The 17,500-nt window shown below is 40.1% G+C and overlaps 1 protein-coding gene across 4 annotated transcripts in view; it reads left to right on the top strand.

Moving 5' to 3' along the window:
• Positions 1–17,500, top strand: part of tead1a (TEA domain family member 1a) — a 65,912-nt gene that overhangs the window by 47,284 nt on the left and 1,128 nt on the right. For 3 of the 4 annotated variants that reach the window (XM_037540692.1, XM_037540690.1, XM_037540693.1), the window contains 9 exons: positions 3,612–3,623; positions 5,662–5,796; positions 6,083–6,123; positions 7,913–7,968; positions 8,092–8,216; positions 10,323–10,496; positions 12,888–13,028; positions 13,320–13,472; positions 14,373–17,500. The exon at positions 14,373–17,500 is cut by the window's right edge and continues 1,128 nt beyond it. In XM_037540692.1, the coding sequence (XP_037396589.1) occupies positions 3,612–3,623; positions 5,662–5,796; positions 6,083–6,123; positions 7,913–7,968; positions 8,092–8,216; positions 10,323–10,496; positions 12,888–13,028; positions 13,320–13,472; positions 14,373–14,486 (951 nt within the window). In that variant the 3' untranslated portion in view covers positions 14,487–17,500. The remainder of the gene's footprint in view (positions 1–3,611; positions 3,624–5,661; positions 5,797–6,082; positions 6,124–7,912; positions 7,969–8,091; positions 8,217–10,322; positions 10,497–12,887; positions 13,029–13,319; positions 13,473–14,372) is intronic. The other variant, XM_037540691.1, reaches the window with a different exon arrangement.

Below are 17,500 nucleotides of genomic sequence, written 5' to 3'. Positions count from 1 at the left end.
CTCATTTCCCAGTCCTCATTTCCCAGTCCTCATTTCCCAGTCCTCATTTCCTCTAGTTTCAGACCCTCACGCAGAAAGTAATATGACAGAGTTCTTAACTGATCCTCACATTTAGTGAAGGAATAACTGGTTGATTTGGTCAATAAGGTGGCATTTACTTCTTCGTACTGCACCAAATGGTGATGGATAACTTTCTTTTTCTTTTTCAATGAATGTAGTGATCCTTTAAAACTTTAAACAACTTTAAAACTAATGATCCTTTCTTGTTAAAAGATCTGAAACAGTTGTGAAGCACGCTGAAATAGAAGAATCGTTACTTTTTCACAGCACTGTGTGTTTGTGTACACACATCCTGTATCCATGTCTATGACGTGTGTGTGTGTGTGTGTGTGTGTGTGTGTGTGTGTGTGTGTGTGTGTACACACACTTCCTGTATCCATATCCATAGTTGTGTGTGTGTGTGTGTGTGTGTGTGTGTGGATGCCCTGCTGCTTGCCTGTGCGTAACCCAGATTCCCTGTGTGTTGGCGTCCTGCTCAGTGTGCGCTCGACTGGCTCGGAGTTCTTTTCTCCTGCATGATTGTCTGTCCCTTGCTTCCTTCCTGTTCTCTACAAGAAGTGTGTTTGTTCTGGAGGGAGCTGCGCTCTGCCGGCGTTGTAAGGACTCTCTCTCTCTACGAATCATTTCATGTGGGCTCTGCTTACCGTTTTCTTTTTCTCCCCTGTAAAACGCATTCAAGGTCGGCCGCCGTCCAAATAGAGCCGTGGCCTCAAGCACTTACAAACTAAAACAAGTTTCTATGAAAAGGTCTAATAGCCCATTTTTTTGGAGTGGTGCATGAAATTATTTTGAATTTGAAAGCCAAGTGAAATTTCAGGTTGTCCTACAACCCTCGGGATCATTGTTCAGCAGTGATTGCAAGTCTCTCCTTACTATTTGACAGTGGCAGGAGGGGGACCTGCTATTTTAGGCATTAACATGGTACATAGGTTATTCATACTGAGCTTTTAGCCTGAATTAAATCTTGTAAATTAAAAGTTTGCTGATATTACAGATGATATGAATATGAGTATTCTGGGCCACTGCCTGTAATACAGTATTTCCATCTGGATGTGTTACCTTGAAAAGTAAAGATATGAGAATAATGTCTGCACCACTTTAATTTAGATATTAAGAAGTGTGACCAGAGACGTGAGCCCGTTCATCCCTTTAGGTCATTTTTGGCGCGTTCCATACATTTAAGAGCAGTTAAAGTTTTGAATAGGAACTGGTGCGTCTGTTGCTGCAGCTTCATGCTGGGAGCTGTAAAGTGTTTTGAGAGGCCCTTTAAGTTGCTATTGTGACTGGTTCGTTTTCATGTATAAGATCGAGGTCGTTAATGGCTACATGTATATTATAATATGTTTTAAATGCACCCTGATCGGAATTTTAATGGATCAGACCGTCTGCTTACTTACTAATACATCTTTATATAACTTACCATCTGACTGCTTTTCACTATCTCTCTCTCTCTCTCTCTCTCTCTCTCTATATATATATATATATATATATATATATATATATATATATATATATATATAGTGTGTGTGTGTGTGTGTGTGTGTGTGTGTGTGTGTGTGTATATATATATATATATATATATATATATATATATACATACACACACACACACACACACACACACAAAACCCCAATTCCAGTGAAGTTGGGACGTTGTGTAAAACATAAATAAAAACAGAAGACGATGACTTACAAATCCTTTTCAACCGATATTCAATTGAATCCACTACACAGACGAGATATTTCATGTTCAAACGGATAAACGTTATTGTTTAAATTCAAAATGAATGAATATTTGCAAAAACAATAAAGTTTGTCTGTTTGAACATTAAATATCTCGTCTTTATAGTGTGTTCAATTGAATATCGGTATCATCGTATTTATGTTTTACACAACGTCCCAACTTCATTGGAATTCGGTGTGTGTGTGTGTGTGTGTGTGTGTGTGTGTGTGTATCGCTGTTGTCTGAAGAAAATCTCGTTTCTCCAAAATGAGAATTTTACAGCAGAAGGAAAAAACTTACTTTACTTTTAATGCAAGTCAATGGAACCAGACATATTTTAAAGTAATTTTGGGTCATTTCTTTTGGTCCATTCATCATGAAATTTATGCACAATGTGCAGGACCATGAGTATTATCAAATTATGTCATAAACTGAAAATCTCCAAAAATGGAGATACGAGGTTTTCTTCCAACAACAGCGAGAATTTTATATATATATATATATATATATATATATATATATATATATATATAAATAAATAAATTATTAAACCTTTAAATCAGCTTTTCAATGATGTGTTATGACATCTTAACCAAAAATCCACTAACCCTGCATGACTGCGGTGCATTCACTGGTCAATTCCATTTCAATTCATTCTAATCAATGTTAATTCAGTCACTTCAGCTTATGAGCTGGACTTCAACTCATTAATGCTCACCAGTGCTTTCTAAGCAGTCTGTGCATGTGAGTAATTTAATGAATCTCCGGAATTGATAATGAATGGAAGGATTTGACCTTAAAACCCGAGGAACAATGCTTTCACTGCAGGCCGAGCGCTGGAACATGACTGTGTGCTGCATTAAGAGCTGCAGATGAGGCATGTTTGTCAGACCTTTCTCTCTTTCCTCATTCCTTTTCTGATGGATGGATTGAGCTCCTGCTATAGGTGAAAACTACAGTAATCTGGCTCTGGCTGTTATTGTGAATGAGGGTGATGAAACTGAGGGAGGCTCTTCATTATTTCTCTGAGATTTCTGTTGTTGTTGCTGTTTTACTCTTTGCCCAAAGATGCTGATTTATTTGGTTTTATCACTACTTTACCAGCATCAGTACTGCATATAAATACTCAACGTAAAAAAGCTACACAGATAAAAACCAGATAGTAAGTAAAAGGCTATATTTGTGTTACAGACGTTGTGACCTCTGGTTTTCAGCTCCACCACTGAGATCAGAATCAGCAAGTTTGTCTAAAGTGAGGCATTTTTACATCAGACTACTCCGAATGGCCGTGTTTACATTGAATTAGTTAATTCGTTTAAATTTAGTATTAGATGTTTTTTTTTTTTTCCTGCTGTGGGTGATGAGGGATGTTACGTTACTGAGGAGCACATCCTCTGTTCAGTTTTTGTCAAAAAGTATATTCCACCTCTCAACCTGGGATTTTCTATCGGCTTACGCTTCTGACGATTCGCTAATTTGTGGGTTTAAAGTTCAAATGATGAAAATAACCATTACCAGAGGACCTTGGGATCTTGGGTCCGTTCCAGTTAAAGTAAACCGGTTTTTCCGCCAGGCAGATTTTTCTCCTGCTCGATGTGTCTGCAGCATTAATTATTCCCATTATCGCCTTACAGTGAAGAAGTAAACCAAATTAAGATTAAGTGCCCGTTATTAATCCCACAACGGGGAATATCTCACCTCCGCACTTTCTCTGCAACTGTTAAATGACCTTAATACTGATCCTTGATGCTACTGTTGGAAAATATGGCTTGGGTTATGCGTTACAAAGGCAGTCTGATTAAAATGAGTCTAATCTGTTTGTGCACAGGTCACTAATTTGGTGAGTACTCATCCTGACCTCCACTGCTGCTTTGCTGTTTAGCCCATGGATGACCGTGCAAAGCTCTGTAGCCCTTTACTGTTTCACTGGGCTGGACACTACTGAAAACCAGCTTTAGTCTCTCTGTATACCGCCCGCGTTATGACCGCATGCTCAGACCACAGCCGTATCCAAAACCCTGACCAGCTTTCTGTCGCTGCTTTGTCATGAGAAAACCTCAGGAAAACGAGAGAACCTGATTTTAATGATCTGTGCCGAGTGACGATTCTGCACTGAATTCGGGTCTAAATGAAAACATAAAGCATGAATAGTTATTAGCTTTACAATTCAGTTCAGTTCAGTTCACTGCCGTTCAGAATTGTACAGTACAAAGCAGCGTTGCTGAAATTCTTCTGCTTTAGCCCAGTTCTCTCAGAACATCAAGGTGTTTATAGTTTTTAATTAACAGGACAGTTTTTCTTTTTAATTAACAGAATGCCTTTGAGGACTTACATTGACCGCTTACTCTCTCCTCTATGAATAACAAATATAAAAAGGTAGCAGAAGCAACACCAGGCGAGAGGTTTTCTCATGAGAGCTGCAGCATGCTCTAGCCGACTACTTGCTCTGCAGTAGTGCCTGTTATACAACAAACCTGCGCTCGCGTCTCACCGCCTTTTAACATGAGCTTCCTCCACTTCCGATACACTAGAAGAGAGGAGATGAATAGGGTGCATGTTTTGTGGACCCCCACTGTATTCTTCCCCCTTTGTTCTTTTCTGCTCTTTGTTGTTTTTAAATCATTCAGCAGCAAAGATCTGTTCTTTAGGCAAGCATTATAGCAGTTATAGGGCTTAAATTTCTACGTTTACTTTTTCTTAAATTATTGAGATCAGTCCAGTCTTCCAGTTTACTGGGGAACTGGGGAAGAAAGTCTTATTTTTATTCGCTTTCTGTTCCTTTTTTGGGTGCTTATCTTAGTACATTCTCACGGTCATAACTAGCGATGCACAGATTGTGAATTTTAGCGACTGGTTCCATTTCCAATTTCTTTACAGCCAGATTGGCAGACGGAAAAACCAGGATAGACCTGCATGCCTGGTCCCCAGCGAAATATCCCAGTAGCGAAAATATATGCTAGAAAAACCAGCATATTGCTGTCGTCTGAAGAAAACCTCTATTTCCATTTATATTGTTTTTCAGTATTTGATGTCATTTGACATTGTTGTGAATTTGGGGGGATAGTAGTTTTTTCCTTCTCCTGTAAAGTTATAATTTTGGAGATACAAGGTTTTGTTCCAACAGCAGCGATATGTTGTGTTTTGCATGCTGATATGCTGGTTAGTCATCATGACCATGTTGGCTGACCAGCTAAACCAGCACCGTACCAGCATAAACCAGCTTAGAGCAGCATGGAATACATACTGATCTGTATTGGTTTTATATTGGTAGTAGTTTTGTGTAAATAAAGTATTTTCTAGCTTTATAACATGTACTTTGATGTGGTACTACATCAAAAGAGCCCACTGGTGTAGTGAGCCATATATAATAATGCTACCACATTGTACAGGTGTAGCAGCAGCAGCTTTCACATACAGCCAAAGTGCTCTTACTTGACTCGTATTGAAGAATTGAAATTGGAACAGAGATCAGCCAAAATAAATATTGGCTGAGCAAAGTGTTCGAGCAGAAACCATCCGATTCCAATCTTGGCTGATTCCGATTGTGCATCCCTAGTCCTGATCTTGCACCTTGTAATTTTGAACCAGTTTATCCAGTATAAAAAAATGTGATGTGGGTTTTCTGTTACTTTTGTACACTAAGTAGAATTCGTACTGTTAAACTATGAATCTGTGCTGAGTTAGGCCCCCCAGTGAATTGAGCGTATGCCCACTCTCTCTCCCGTCACTGCATGCGGCGTGTGTATTCTGTTGATAGCCGTTTCTGCTGCATCCCTCACGGCGTCACTCACACACACACACACACACACACACACACACACACACACACACACACACACACACATACTGGTTAAAACCTTTTTCCTGTGTTGTTGAAGGATCAAAGCGTGAAGGACAAAGCGCTCCAGAGCATGGCGGCTATGTCTTCTGCTCAGATCGTCTCAGCCACGGCCATCCACAACAAGCTGGGGCTGGCCGGCCTTCCTCAGCCCAGCTTCCCCGGAGCACCAGGGGTAAGTGAGGTCCTAAAGACACCCTGTACCCGTCAGGCTCGTTTTCCATCATCACACCATGGAAAGGGATTTGCAGCAGAAACATTTCAGATTGCTGTAGCTACAGTTAAACCCTGGAGAGTAAATGCCCAGAAACAAAGCAGCACTTGCACGGCAGCTTTGTACTTACACTGGGAATCCAGATGACGAATGGAGGCATTTCTGCTTTGAGAGCGTAGCCAGGTTTTGTTCTGCTGTTATATGTAGTATGACTGTTTTCTGTTTGTTTGTTTCGTTCCGGATCTAGTTTTGGCAGCTTTCAACGGGGCATCCGGGATCTTCACAAGAGTGAGTAAAGCCGCCCTCATCTAAAACCAATTTGTTGAAGATACACATACGAAACGATTTCCTTACAGTGCTACAACTCCACATCTAATTGTAGTAAGATGTAAAAATGAAGCTTAGCTGTGCCCAAAATGAAGAACAGTCATAGATGATTCTGTAATATGTAGAAAGTGAGAAGTTCCAGACTGAGAATAAAGATTAATAATCCATCATATAAAAAAAAAAAAAAAGTGATCAAGGCAGATGACTATAAATAATCAATTACAATGTATTATTCATCATTTAATAACTCCTTGATGTTCCATAAAACACATTGAATAAAATCTTTGAACAAAAAAGCCCTCTGGTGTTCTGCTTTTAGCAGCCGTCTTCCAGTTATTTTGGCAATTCATTTGTTAAATTATAAAAATTATGTCTTAGCTAGCAATTACTAATCATGTTAAGCATTTTATTTATAAAAACAACATAAAACAAAACAAAATCCATCGGACTCTACGGCAAATCAGGAGTAGGAGATTATCAAATTGTGCAAATTGCTAATCCTTGTTGACTTAAAGTAAGTTTTAATCAGTAATTTTAAAAAAAGTAGGTACAACTGAGTAACCGTGATTTCCGTAATCACGTGTTTTAATTTGTTCATGTTCATATTTATAGATCATGTACGTTTAATACCTTTGGGCCAGTTTTCCACACACACCCCCTCCCCTATTTCCTCCTGTGTGCTTCTATTTATACTGGCATGTTTTTTTGTAGGTGCCAGCTGCTGTAGTGTAAGAGTGTCTGTTTTTTGAACACCCTGTATTTGGACTACATGTGACAATAAACTAGTCTTGAATACACAAAGTTGGATTCAAAATAAAGAAACCCAGTTAATAGTGTAATTTAGTCTAAATCCTGACATGATGTTTCTGGACGATCTGCTCTGTGTGTGAACACAGGACTGTAGGCCAGTGGAAAAGTGTCTGTTTTTGTTTGTTTTTGAGAAATATTGCCAAAATCAAGAAAATGCTCTCCTTCCAGGACACAGAGAAGATCATTCTTGCTTTTGTATCATCACGACTTGATTATTGCAATGCACTATTTACATGTCTTAATCAAGGGGTAATGGCACGGCTGCAGCTGGTTCAGAATGCAGCTGCCCAGGTACTTACCGGGACTAAAAGAAGGGAGCATATTACCCCTGGACTGGCATCTCTGCATTGGTTGCCTGTTGTTTTTAGAATTCAGTTCAAAATTTTGGTTTTAACATACCAGGCGGTGCACGGTGATGGGCCAAAATATATTTCAGAGTTATTATCACCGTATCCTAGTACCAGATCACTAAGGTCATCTAGTCAGGGGCTCTTAGTGGTCCCTAGGACAAAACGGAAACGAAAGGGAGATTGTGCTTTTTCTGTGTGTGCCCCCAAGTTGTGGAATGCTCTGCCTTTGGATGTTAGACTAGCTGGATCAAAGGACATTTTTAAAGGAAGACTCAAAACGCATCTCTATTCATTAGCTTTTGGTCACAGGTGATGCTTTTGTTATTTATTGGATAGTGCTGCATTGTTTTTATGGTTTTATGTCAGTTTTATGTTGTTTATGAATGTAGCTGTACTGTTTTTATAGTTATATGTATCTGTTTTGTTTTATCATTCTATTTTTAGTACTTGTTGTTTGTGAAGCACTTTGTAGCTGTGCTTAGAAAAGTGCTATATAAATAAATGTTTACTTACTTACTTACTTACTTACTTACTTACTTACTTACTTACTTACTTTTGTAACATCCCTGTAATTGTCTGTGTTTCCTCAGCGTTAAGCCATTCGCACAGCAAGCCTACCCCATTCAGACGGCCACCGCTATATCAGGTACCCCGACACTTTAACGTAAATCGATTTATACTGTTTCACATAGTTCAGTATGTACAGAAATATAAAATGTGGTCAAATTGTCATTGGGAGCAATTCTTTTGTGTGTGTTTTGTATGTTAGGTTTTGAGCCCCCAACAGCGCCTACAGCCAGTCCACCAGCGTGGCAGGGCCGCTCCATTGGCACATCCAAACTACGGCTGGTAGAGTTCTCTTCATTCCTGGAGCAGCAGAGAGACCCAGAGGCTGTGAGTACACACATGCATACATGCATACACACATGCATACACACATGCATACACACATACTCACTCATTCCTGCCATCAGAGAGTAGTGAGTGAGGTGTTCACCAGCCTGATGGCCTGTGAATAGAAACTGCAGGTCAGTCTTGTAGTGCTGGCCTGAAGGTAGGAGTGTGAAGAGTCTGTGCTGGGGGTGTGTTGTGCACCCTCCTGATGACCCTGGCGTGGTGAATGCCCTGTAGTCAGGGGAAGGCTGCTCGTGAGATGGACTGTGCCGTTTTGATCGCACGCTGGAACATCAGTGATTCTAACGTTTAGTGATGTTAGAATCACTAATAATAATTGAGGTTCAGTGTATATACTATACAGTACTGTGCAGAAGTCCTAGGCACCTAAGCAATTATTTTTAAAACCATTTATCTGGACAATTAGTGCATTTTTGGTTCAACAGACAATATTTAATATTAGAATAAATGCAAACAAACATTAAAGCAGTAAAAACAACAATCCTGTTTTCAGAAAAGTCGTTGACCGCTTTCGAGTTAGTTCGAAAACCACAGGTTTTTGCCCACATCTCCTCTCAGTGCCCTCAGTGCTCAGTGCCATCACATACATTTAATTCCATCACCAGCCTGCCTGATTTTATTTAATGAAGATTGATGAGCCGGGGGATAACTACAAATAATACCGAATGTCCTCAAGGAGAGGATTGGAAATGGTTTCGTAAAAACACTGCCATACACAAATTAGCACTTTGTATGATGTTGTATTAATATTTAATGATTACTTCCCAGATAAACAGCCTTTTAAATCTCATTCCCCCAGGTGCCCGAGCCTTCTGCACAGGTATTGAATAAAAAGGTGTGTTAGAGCAACAGTGAAATTTCCTCTCCTGTTTAAAACGGTCCCGTCTGCAGTGCCACAAATCAAAAAAGCCTTCTTTTCCAAATTGTTCACCAAAAAAATGAACATGTCCTCTAAACTTGCACTAAAGGTAAAGGTGTGCAGGCCTGTGGCTTCTTCTGTGCTCTCCTTCTTTTCTAAAAGCAGACCGTAGCTATCTATCACTTTGGCAGCATGCCCATGAAACATTTTTCCCAATCATTTTGGGTGACAGCAGCTATTAATCTAGTGTATACAACAGAAAGAAGAAATGATTTGTATTCTCGCTTCAGTTGTCATTTAATAAAGTTTCGAACTAGGTGCGGGGAACTGGAAGCTTAGGACTCCAGGTTGTGTTATTAATGAAATGTGTAATTTCTCAAACTCACGATAACGTCTGCTGCGTTCAAAAGGAAACCATTAGTTAACCCTATATATCCCAGTGTAGTTCGGACAGCTGTTGCTGTTAATAGAGTGTACTACTAACATACATCTGATTAGTTAAAGGGGATCCTGCACTCTAAGGCCCAATCCTATTTCACCCCTTGACCTATAACTTGGCCCCCTGTTATCCTGCTTTAATGTCGTTTCAATGCATTATGGTCCTTTACTTCATAACAAGCATATAAGACAGTAGACAGTAGAAGTACGGCAGTGTCTCGGAAGCTTGCTAGCTAAATTTCCTGTTCCACCTTAAGTAGTCCAGCACTTACATTCTGGAGCTTCAGCTGTCAGAATGGCATCATTTAAGGTGGAACGGGAAAATTCTCAAGAATCTGGAGAACCTCTGACTTCAGCTTCACATCACTGAAGAATTAGGGGGGGTGATAATAAATAACTGCCCCCCTCTTTGAAGTTGTCTGATCCCTAAATGTAACTAAAGCCCAGCAGTGAGGAGCTGAACTTTCCCCTCCTCTGCTGTCCCTGCAGACGGGCAGGGTCGCCTACAGAGCGGCGCTAGTAGCTGTTAATGAAGTGATGCTCTTTTATTAGAGGGGCTCATTTCAGAGGAAGATCTCAACCACTGCCCTGTAGCTCAGGAACAAGGGGTGAGGGTGACGCTCGAAAACAAGGGGCAGGGGTAATAATAAGAAATGGGATGGTGCCTAAATGAAGTCTCAGTATAAAGAGTTTCTAATAGGGGTAATAAATAGAATTAATTTTTGACCATACAGTAATAAAGAAATATGAATATTTTACGTCAGTCTGATAACGGTTTGTTTCTGCAGTACAACAAGCACCTGTTCGTACACATTGGTCAGACAGACCACTTGCACATTGATCCCCTGCTGGAGTCGGTGGACATTCGTCAGATCTATGATAAGTTCCCTGAGAAGAAAGGAGGCCTGAAGGATCTGTTTGCGAAGGGCCCCCAGAATGCCTTCTTCTTGGTCAAGTTTTGGGTGAGTCTCCGGCCTGTACCTTGCTTACACACGTTACATTAGGAGTGGGAATCACTAGAGACAAAACAGTATTATTAATAATGTAATATTAGTATTAGTATTCTGTAATTTTAACAGTTTGTTATTGCAGAATAACATGCTGTAATATAATATGTATTACCTTAAACTGCAAGTAATGCCTCCAAAAGACAACCTTGTTTTAGTGTAGCTTTACTCTGGTTTTATCACAGCAAAACTAAATACAGCAAAAACCAGTTAACCAATGAAAGTGAAGAGGCAGCTTATCTTTTAGAGGAAAATATTCCATCAATCAACCTTTATTTTGACTCGGAAGTACATCGAGGGCAACCCTCATTTTCAATGTAGCCGAGCATTTACAAAAACAGGGATTGACATGACAAAGAAAATAATAACTACGTTTAATCGTTTTAAATTAAAAGAAATTTTAAATAACAGTGAATAAAAGATAAAAATAGATAAAAATAAAACTTGAGGTTTAAATAAGAGAATCAGATCAAAAGAAGATGAGAGATTAATGAAGTAATAATACAAATGAAAAAGTAATGATACAAAACAATTTAAAATAAAATGAGAGAAATAAATAAAAATAAATAAAGAACTAAGAGAAGAACTAAAACAAAAAATAAGTTATGAATAAATAAGATCAAGTAAAACAGGTACAGGCTGTCTGAAATACTGCACATAAATTTTGTGTCCAGATTTTTTTTTTTTTGTCTGGTGATTAATATGAGAGGTCGCCTCAGATCAGCCAACTCACGTTCTGTAATGGTAAATTTATAATATAAAATATCACAAAAATGAGCAGAACTACTACATTTTACAGTTTATAGTAAAATATAGCATTTTCACTGAATTTTCTGTTTTTCCTGAGATTAAATGCAACGAATACCTGGGGAAAAATACTGTTGGAGTACTGGCGTCACTGCTTCAGTGGGAAAATGTTAGTTTAGTCACAGCATGATTAATTCATAGGAAGCGCTGATGTGGCAGTAAGACGGAGTTGGATCGAAGCTGTCGTGTCGTGTCTGTCGGTGCTGGACGGTGCTGGGGTTGTTGATGTGGTGTGAGCGGTAGAGTTGTGCTCTGCGCTGCTGTCACTGCCCTGAGGCTGCAGGCAGTACAGAGGCTTTGTTTAAACACCTGCCTCTCTGGGCCACAGGTGCGGCAGATCAGGGACCCCTGAGAGCAGCACACATGATCCGTGTTGCCTTTTCTTTCCGTTTCAGCTGTTCCTCGTTACATTTCCCGCTTTCTCCTTCTCCCCTTTTCTCAGCGTGTCTGTCCTCTCTACCTCTTCATGTCTGTCCCTGATGTGCTTTCCCCTTCCTCTCTGCCTTTATGGCATTCTCTTCCCCTTTTTTCATTCTCACTCTTTTTGTTTTCATCACACTCAACCCCACTGCATATATATCTCTCTCTCTCTCTCTCTCTCTCTCTCTCTCTCTCTCTCTCTCTCTCTCTCTCTCTCTCTCTCTCTCTCTCTCTCTCTCTCTCTCTCTCTCTCTCTCTCTCTCTCTCTCTCTCTCTCTCTCTCTCTCTCTCTCTCTCTCTCTCTCTCGCTCGCACATCCCATCATGCAGTGGCCCTCTGGCACCTCTCTCTGGAGATTCACACTCATTACATCTTCAGAGTGGACGGTGACCACTGTCTCTGGATTTACACAAGCCGTCAGTGTTTCTGGGCAGGATTTAATGTTAGAATGGACAAGATTCCTGACATCCAAGTTCATGAGAGAGCCAGTATGCACAGGCATGGGAATTTCAAGTGTCCCTGCTGAAGGTGCTTATGGTCCAGGTTGAGGGGAGGGGGAATAATGCATGTGCTGGTGATCATAATAACCAGGGAATAGACTTTTTCCCCCCCGGTTACTTTTTACGATTAGTTTCTGATTTTACTGAGTTTACTTTAATAAGCGTTATGATTGCACTTCCACTGGTGTTAGCTTTCAGGAATGGGCTGCGTTTTCATCAGTTGGGTACAAATATTTGCAAATAAAAGAAAGCAGAGAACAAAATAACTGACACATTATGGCTCACGAGAACTTAGAACTTCTGTTCTTAGAGGATCTGCAATTGTAATTAAGTTTCCTTCTTGTATTTGTATTGTTGTATTGCTTTATATCCTTTTATTTTGCCCTATTTCACTGTCCCTTTCTCTAAATTCATAGAGTATGTTAACCCTCCTCCGATACTGCTGTGGCTGTTACAAACTAATTTCTGTAAAACTCAAACATATAATTAAAAAAAAAGAATCTGTTCTTTTAGTAACACCTCTAGAGGGCAGTGCTGAGTAATGTTAGGGGGCAATTCAGATGTTAAACAGCTAAAAAGTTTGTGATATGCATGAAATGGTGTTGATCTGTAACCTCAGGCGGACCTGAACTGCAACCTGCAGGAAGATTCTGGCGCGTTCTACGGAGTGACCAGTCAGTATGAGAGTCCAGATAACATGACCATTACCTGCTCCACCAAAGTGTGCTCCTTTGGCAAGCAGGTGGTGGAGAAAGTGGAGGTGAGAAACTGATGCTTGTCCAGATCAGCCATAACATCGTAGTACAACAACAGGGACCGTTAAAGGTTAAATTAAGGAAATTCCTGGCCTGGGGCAAATTAAAATACCTAGTCATTCAAAAAGGGCCAGTAATTGAGCTACTCTGTGGTAGTTGGTGCCCAGCCTTTTGGTTCTTTTGGGTAGTTTTGGACATTTTTTTCAGCAGGACTGGAAAAGTAAAGACCGTCAGTGGTTTGAAGATGTTTTTTCTCTCTCTGCGTGAATCTAAACTTCATTATTTTCCATCCCCAGACAGAGTATGCCCGCTTTGAGAACGGCAGATTCGTGTACAAAATAAACCGCTCGCCCATGTGCGAGTACATGATCAACTTTATCCACAAGCTCAAACACCTGCCTGAGAAGTATATGATGAACAGTGTGTTGGAGAACTTCACCATCCTGCTGGTAAGCCCGGATCTCAGCTCAGCTTAAAAGGCCATTTAAATAATAAGTAATAGTTTGATACAAATAATAATAATAATAAAAAAGTGCCACTCACTCTCCGCTCAGTATTTATACTTATTGTATTTATGCTAATGCTGTCTCGTGTTTATACTGACAACAATTTAAATATGCCAAGAGACACTGCTGTACAGAAGCTTAACCGTTTCATTCCATATACAATAATAACATACCGTGCGGATTAAAATGGTCAGAACAGAATCTCGAACCTCGTTTCTCCGCTTTTGATGCTTTTCAGTTGGACAGAATTTGAAAATGTCTGTTGTCCTTTACATTGTAAATTTCAGGATGAATGGACTGAAAGAAATGACCCAAAATGATTTGGGGGGAAAAGTTTGGATTCCATTAAAACTAAACTGTTTTTTTTTTTCTTTTCTACTCCTGTAAAGTTTTGGAGATGTGAGGTTCTCAGATCAAATCAAATTTATTTGTGGCGCTTTTTACAACTGATGTCGTCACAAAGCGGCTTCACAGAATTCCAGAAAAGACTTATTCCAAAAAATATTAATGTGGATTTTCATTTTTTATTATTCGCCAAATGGTATTTTAAAAAATATTTTAGCCAATATTTCAACAGTTCTCAAGAAGTAAGCAAATGACAGTATACAGTAATCGTCTATGTACATTCAGTTTTGTAATCTGCCTTTGATCTCCACTTTGACGTATGATGAGTTCTGGATATTAATTTTATTCTAAAGTTATTCTTCAGTCATTATAGAATCATCTGCGCTGTTCATAACATCTGACTTTCATTTACAACTTCCTGTTATCCTCGTATTTTATCTGAAACGTGAAGCTACTCCGGACTACTAATTATTAAAGGCCTGTTCTTGTCTCCTGCAGGTGGTCACAAACAGAGAAACCCAGGAGACGCTGCTGTGTATGGCCTGCGTGTTTGAGGTATCGAACAGTGAGCACGGTGCGCAGCATCACATCTACAGACTGGTCAAAGAATGAGACGCCCTCTCTCTCCGTCTCTCTCGCATACACGGACACTCAAAGAAACCCTGAGGACACTCGGTCAGCGAGCTGCTGCCCAGCACTAACTCTGTCCACAGAGACGCGACGTGCCGTGGTTTCAGACCGGCTCGGAGACTCTGGTCCATCCGAAAGAGAATACGGACATCTGAAGTGGCTGTGCCTCTGGACTTAAACACACAAAGCATCCAGCGTGCTGTCGCCGTATCTGGACGGGACTGTTATTAATGACACCTGTTATTATTTGTTGTGTCCTGTGTTTTCTGAATCTACACGGGTGTGAGTGACTCTAAAAATGGAGGTACGGTTTTGTTACTTTTTTTCATTTAACACTGACATTTTTTTTTTTTTATCTCTTTGAAGAATTATTGTTTTTACAAACAGATTTCATCGTACAAGAAACTTCTCCCCAACAGATACTCAAAAAAACAACTCCCATGTTCTTTCCTTCAACACTTTTAGCCGTGCTTAGTGACTTTACCGTGAAATTAAGCATTTATTTAACATCGTGTGCCATACGAAACACAGTGGCCCATTTTAAAGTGAAAGTAGCACCAGAACGCCGCTGCGAGGGACCCGAGCGTTTTTACAACGGACAATTAAAAATACCTTCAGTTGACGAATTAACTGCCAGAAATGTTGCGTCTTTTAACTGTAATGATCCGAATATTGTGGTTAAGTGGGCGTGGTTTCACTCTAAATGCATCATGGTAGTACCCACATTAATCATCAAGCTAATTTGGATGGCTGTTTTGATCAGTGCTCCCAGTCCAGCATTTCTCCTGCACCATGGAGTTTATCAGCTACTGAATGAGGTGCTTAACCCTTAGACGTCACAGTGAATTGCGACAGTTGCATGTTGTAATTTCACATTCATTACTTCTTAATTTGAATCCACAGCAGGTTTGTTGCTGTAAGTGAAAGATATTTACTCGTGAGTCAGATTTGGTGAAGTTATTGTCCTGCAGACGTTTGTTTTGCAGAAAGAAAGAAGGACATTACACTTTGAAGATGAATGTAATCCATTTAGCTAATTCAGTTCGTTAGTGTATCAAAATAACTCGACCTCTAAGGGTTAAAGCAGAGAGAACCCTGACCCGTGCAGTGCAGGGGGTCTGTGGGTGAGGTGTGGCGCTGATCCGGTTCCTGATGGGCCCTCTGACATTTTCCACTGCCTTTACCTTGTTGAGCCTTCAGTTTATTGCTCTTTTTCTCCAGATGAAGCTGTGAATGTGAATCCTAATGTTGAAAAAAAAGCACATGACTGGATGGAAGTAAACACAGCAACATAGCCAAAGTTAGTCTGTGGTGCCTTAGACTTTTTAATGCAAGATCTGTTTGTCCAGTTCAGTTCTGGGGGAAGTGTATAAATATCTACAGCTGTAAATCCATCCTGTACAAAGCAGTGAGATGCATAACGTCTTTGCGTCAGGCTGAGATGCGCACAGTGTCGGCCTGTCCCAGAATTCACACCTGCGTTGTGTGCTTTGCGCTACGTTCTTAACAAGAAGTGGTTTATATAGTACTTAAAAGGATTTTATGACAATTTTGTAACAATAACAAAATACTAATATTTTTAAATGGTTTTAATCAGCCATGCAAAGAACCATTTATGCATTCAAGTGGTTATTGCAACGTTCATGATTCAACAAGTAACCACTGCCTTTACAAAAGAGCCTCTAAACGACCACTTTAAGTGTCCGATTTCTTACAGAGGAGCGGTCAGCAAGTCCACACCACATCAAAGGGGTACTGAGCTAAATGTGTACAGTTAAAAATCCCCAGTCGAATTGTTTCGTTGATGCTTGCAGTGAGCAGACGTACACATCCTCCAAATTTTAGTCCATCGTAAAACAAACAAATGTGCCGTTACTTTCACAAAGGCTACGTTTCGTTTGATCTTTTTCCAGGATGTTAAATCCAGCAAGTGAACTTGCATTAAAATATGCAGCAGCGTGTTCTCCGTGGAGGATGTGTTCGCTTATTTACACCTAAAATTCACGACTAACTTCACAGAAATGTAACCAAACAGACTTTTGCGTACAACTGCGTCCCGCAGTGTGTTTAGAAGATAGCGGGCGTAACGTTAACATCGCCAGAAGGTCCTCGTGCATGTCTGACGAATTGGAGCATAAACATAAAACGCAAGCGTGGACTTGGGACCAGCCGACGGACTAATATTGCCTTTCAGTAGTACACCAAAAATACTGCAGCATGTCAAGTCAGTGCAGCTCATGTGCTGCACCATAGAAGTGCCTTTGGTGTGGAGCCAAGATTCCAGCTTAAACGAGAAGGAAATTTAAAATCACCAAGTCCAGGCAAAGGGAACCCCACAATACCGAGTCCTATAAAACTGCAACGTCGTCTGTAACAAGTAAGGCAGATGTACCGAGTTCTGTTGTCATGCCATATTTTTTTTAAATATATTTATATATATTCTTTTTTTATGATACGACTGTTGGAAGCTCAGCGCTTTTGTTTGTTGATGCTTTAGTGGATTCAACAGTCACTCATCACAATGTTAAAGACACAGTGATGCAACACACCTTACGCTGTTTCTCTAGTGACTGCTGTCCAATGGCTTCAGCCCTTCATGACGGTAGTTCTGAGGTTTGATAGTTATCAGTTACAGTAATGCTTTGATGTCAGATTAATCCGTTTGTCTCTTTTGATGCTCCATAACGCATTAGTTAACACAGCAGTCTGAACCAGTCGCTTTACCTTGATTGTTAAACACTGGTCAGGCTGACCGTCTGAGTCTAACTAAGCAGATGTATTAAAGGACTTTCCAGTGTTTTTCCAGCCTGCACCTGCTGCTACTCCAGCCGTGTGGCTGACTACCACAAACGATCATTTTACTTAGGAAAATCTGTAGAACAGAGATGTAAACACACTTAACAGAAGCCTAGAGGCAGTTGCTGAATTCCATGAATACATATTCGACTCAAAGTCTGACTTTTACACTCCAATAATACAGTCAGACACGAGAGAAC

The sequence above is a fragment of the Pygocentrus nattereri genome, chromosome 8 (assembly GCF_015220715.1).
Source record: "Pygocentrus nattereri isolate fPygNat1 chromosome 8, fPygNat1.pri, whole genome shotgun sequence".
NCBI classification, from domain to species: Eukaryota; Metazoa; Chordata; class Actinopteri; order Characiformes; family Serrasalmidae; genus Pygocentrus; species Pygocentrus nattereri.
The sequence above is the reverse complement of the archived record's forward strand: the minus strand, read 5'-3'. Positions and strand labels throughout refer to the sequence as shown.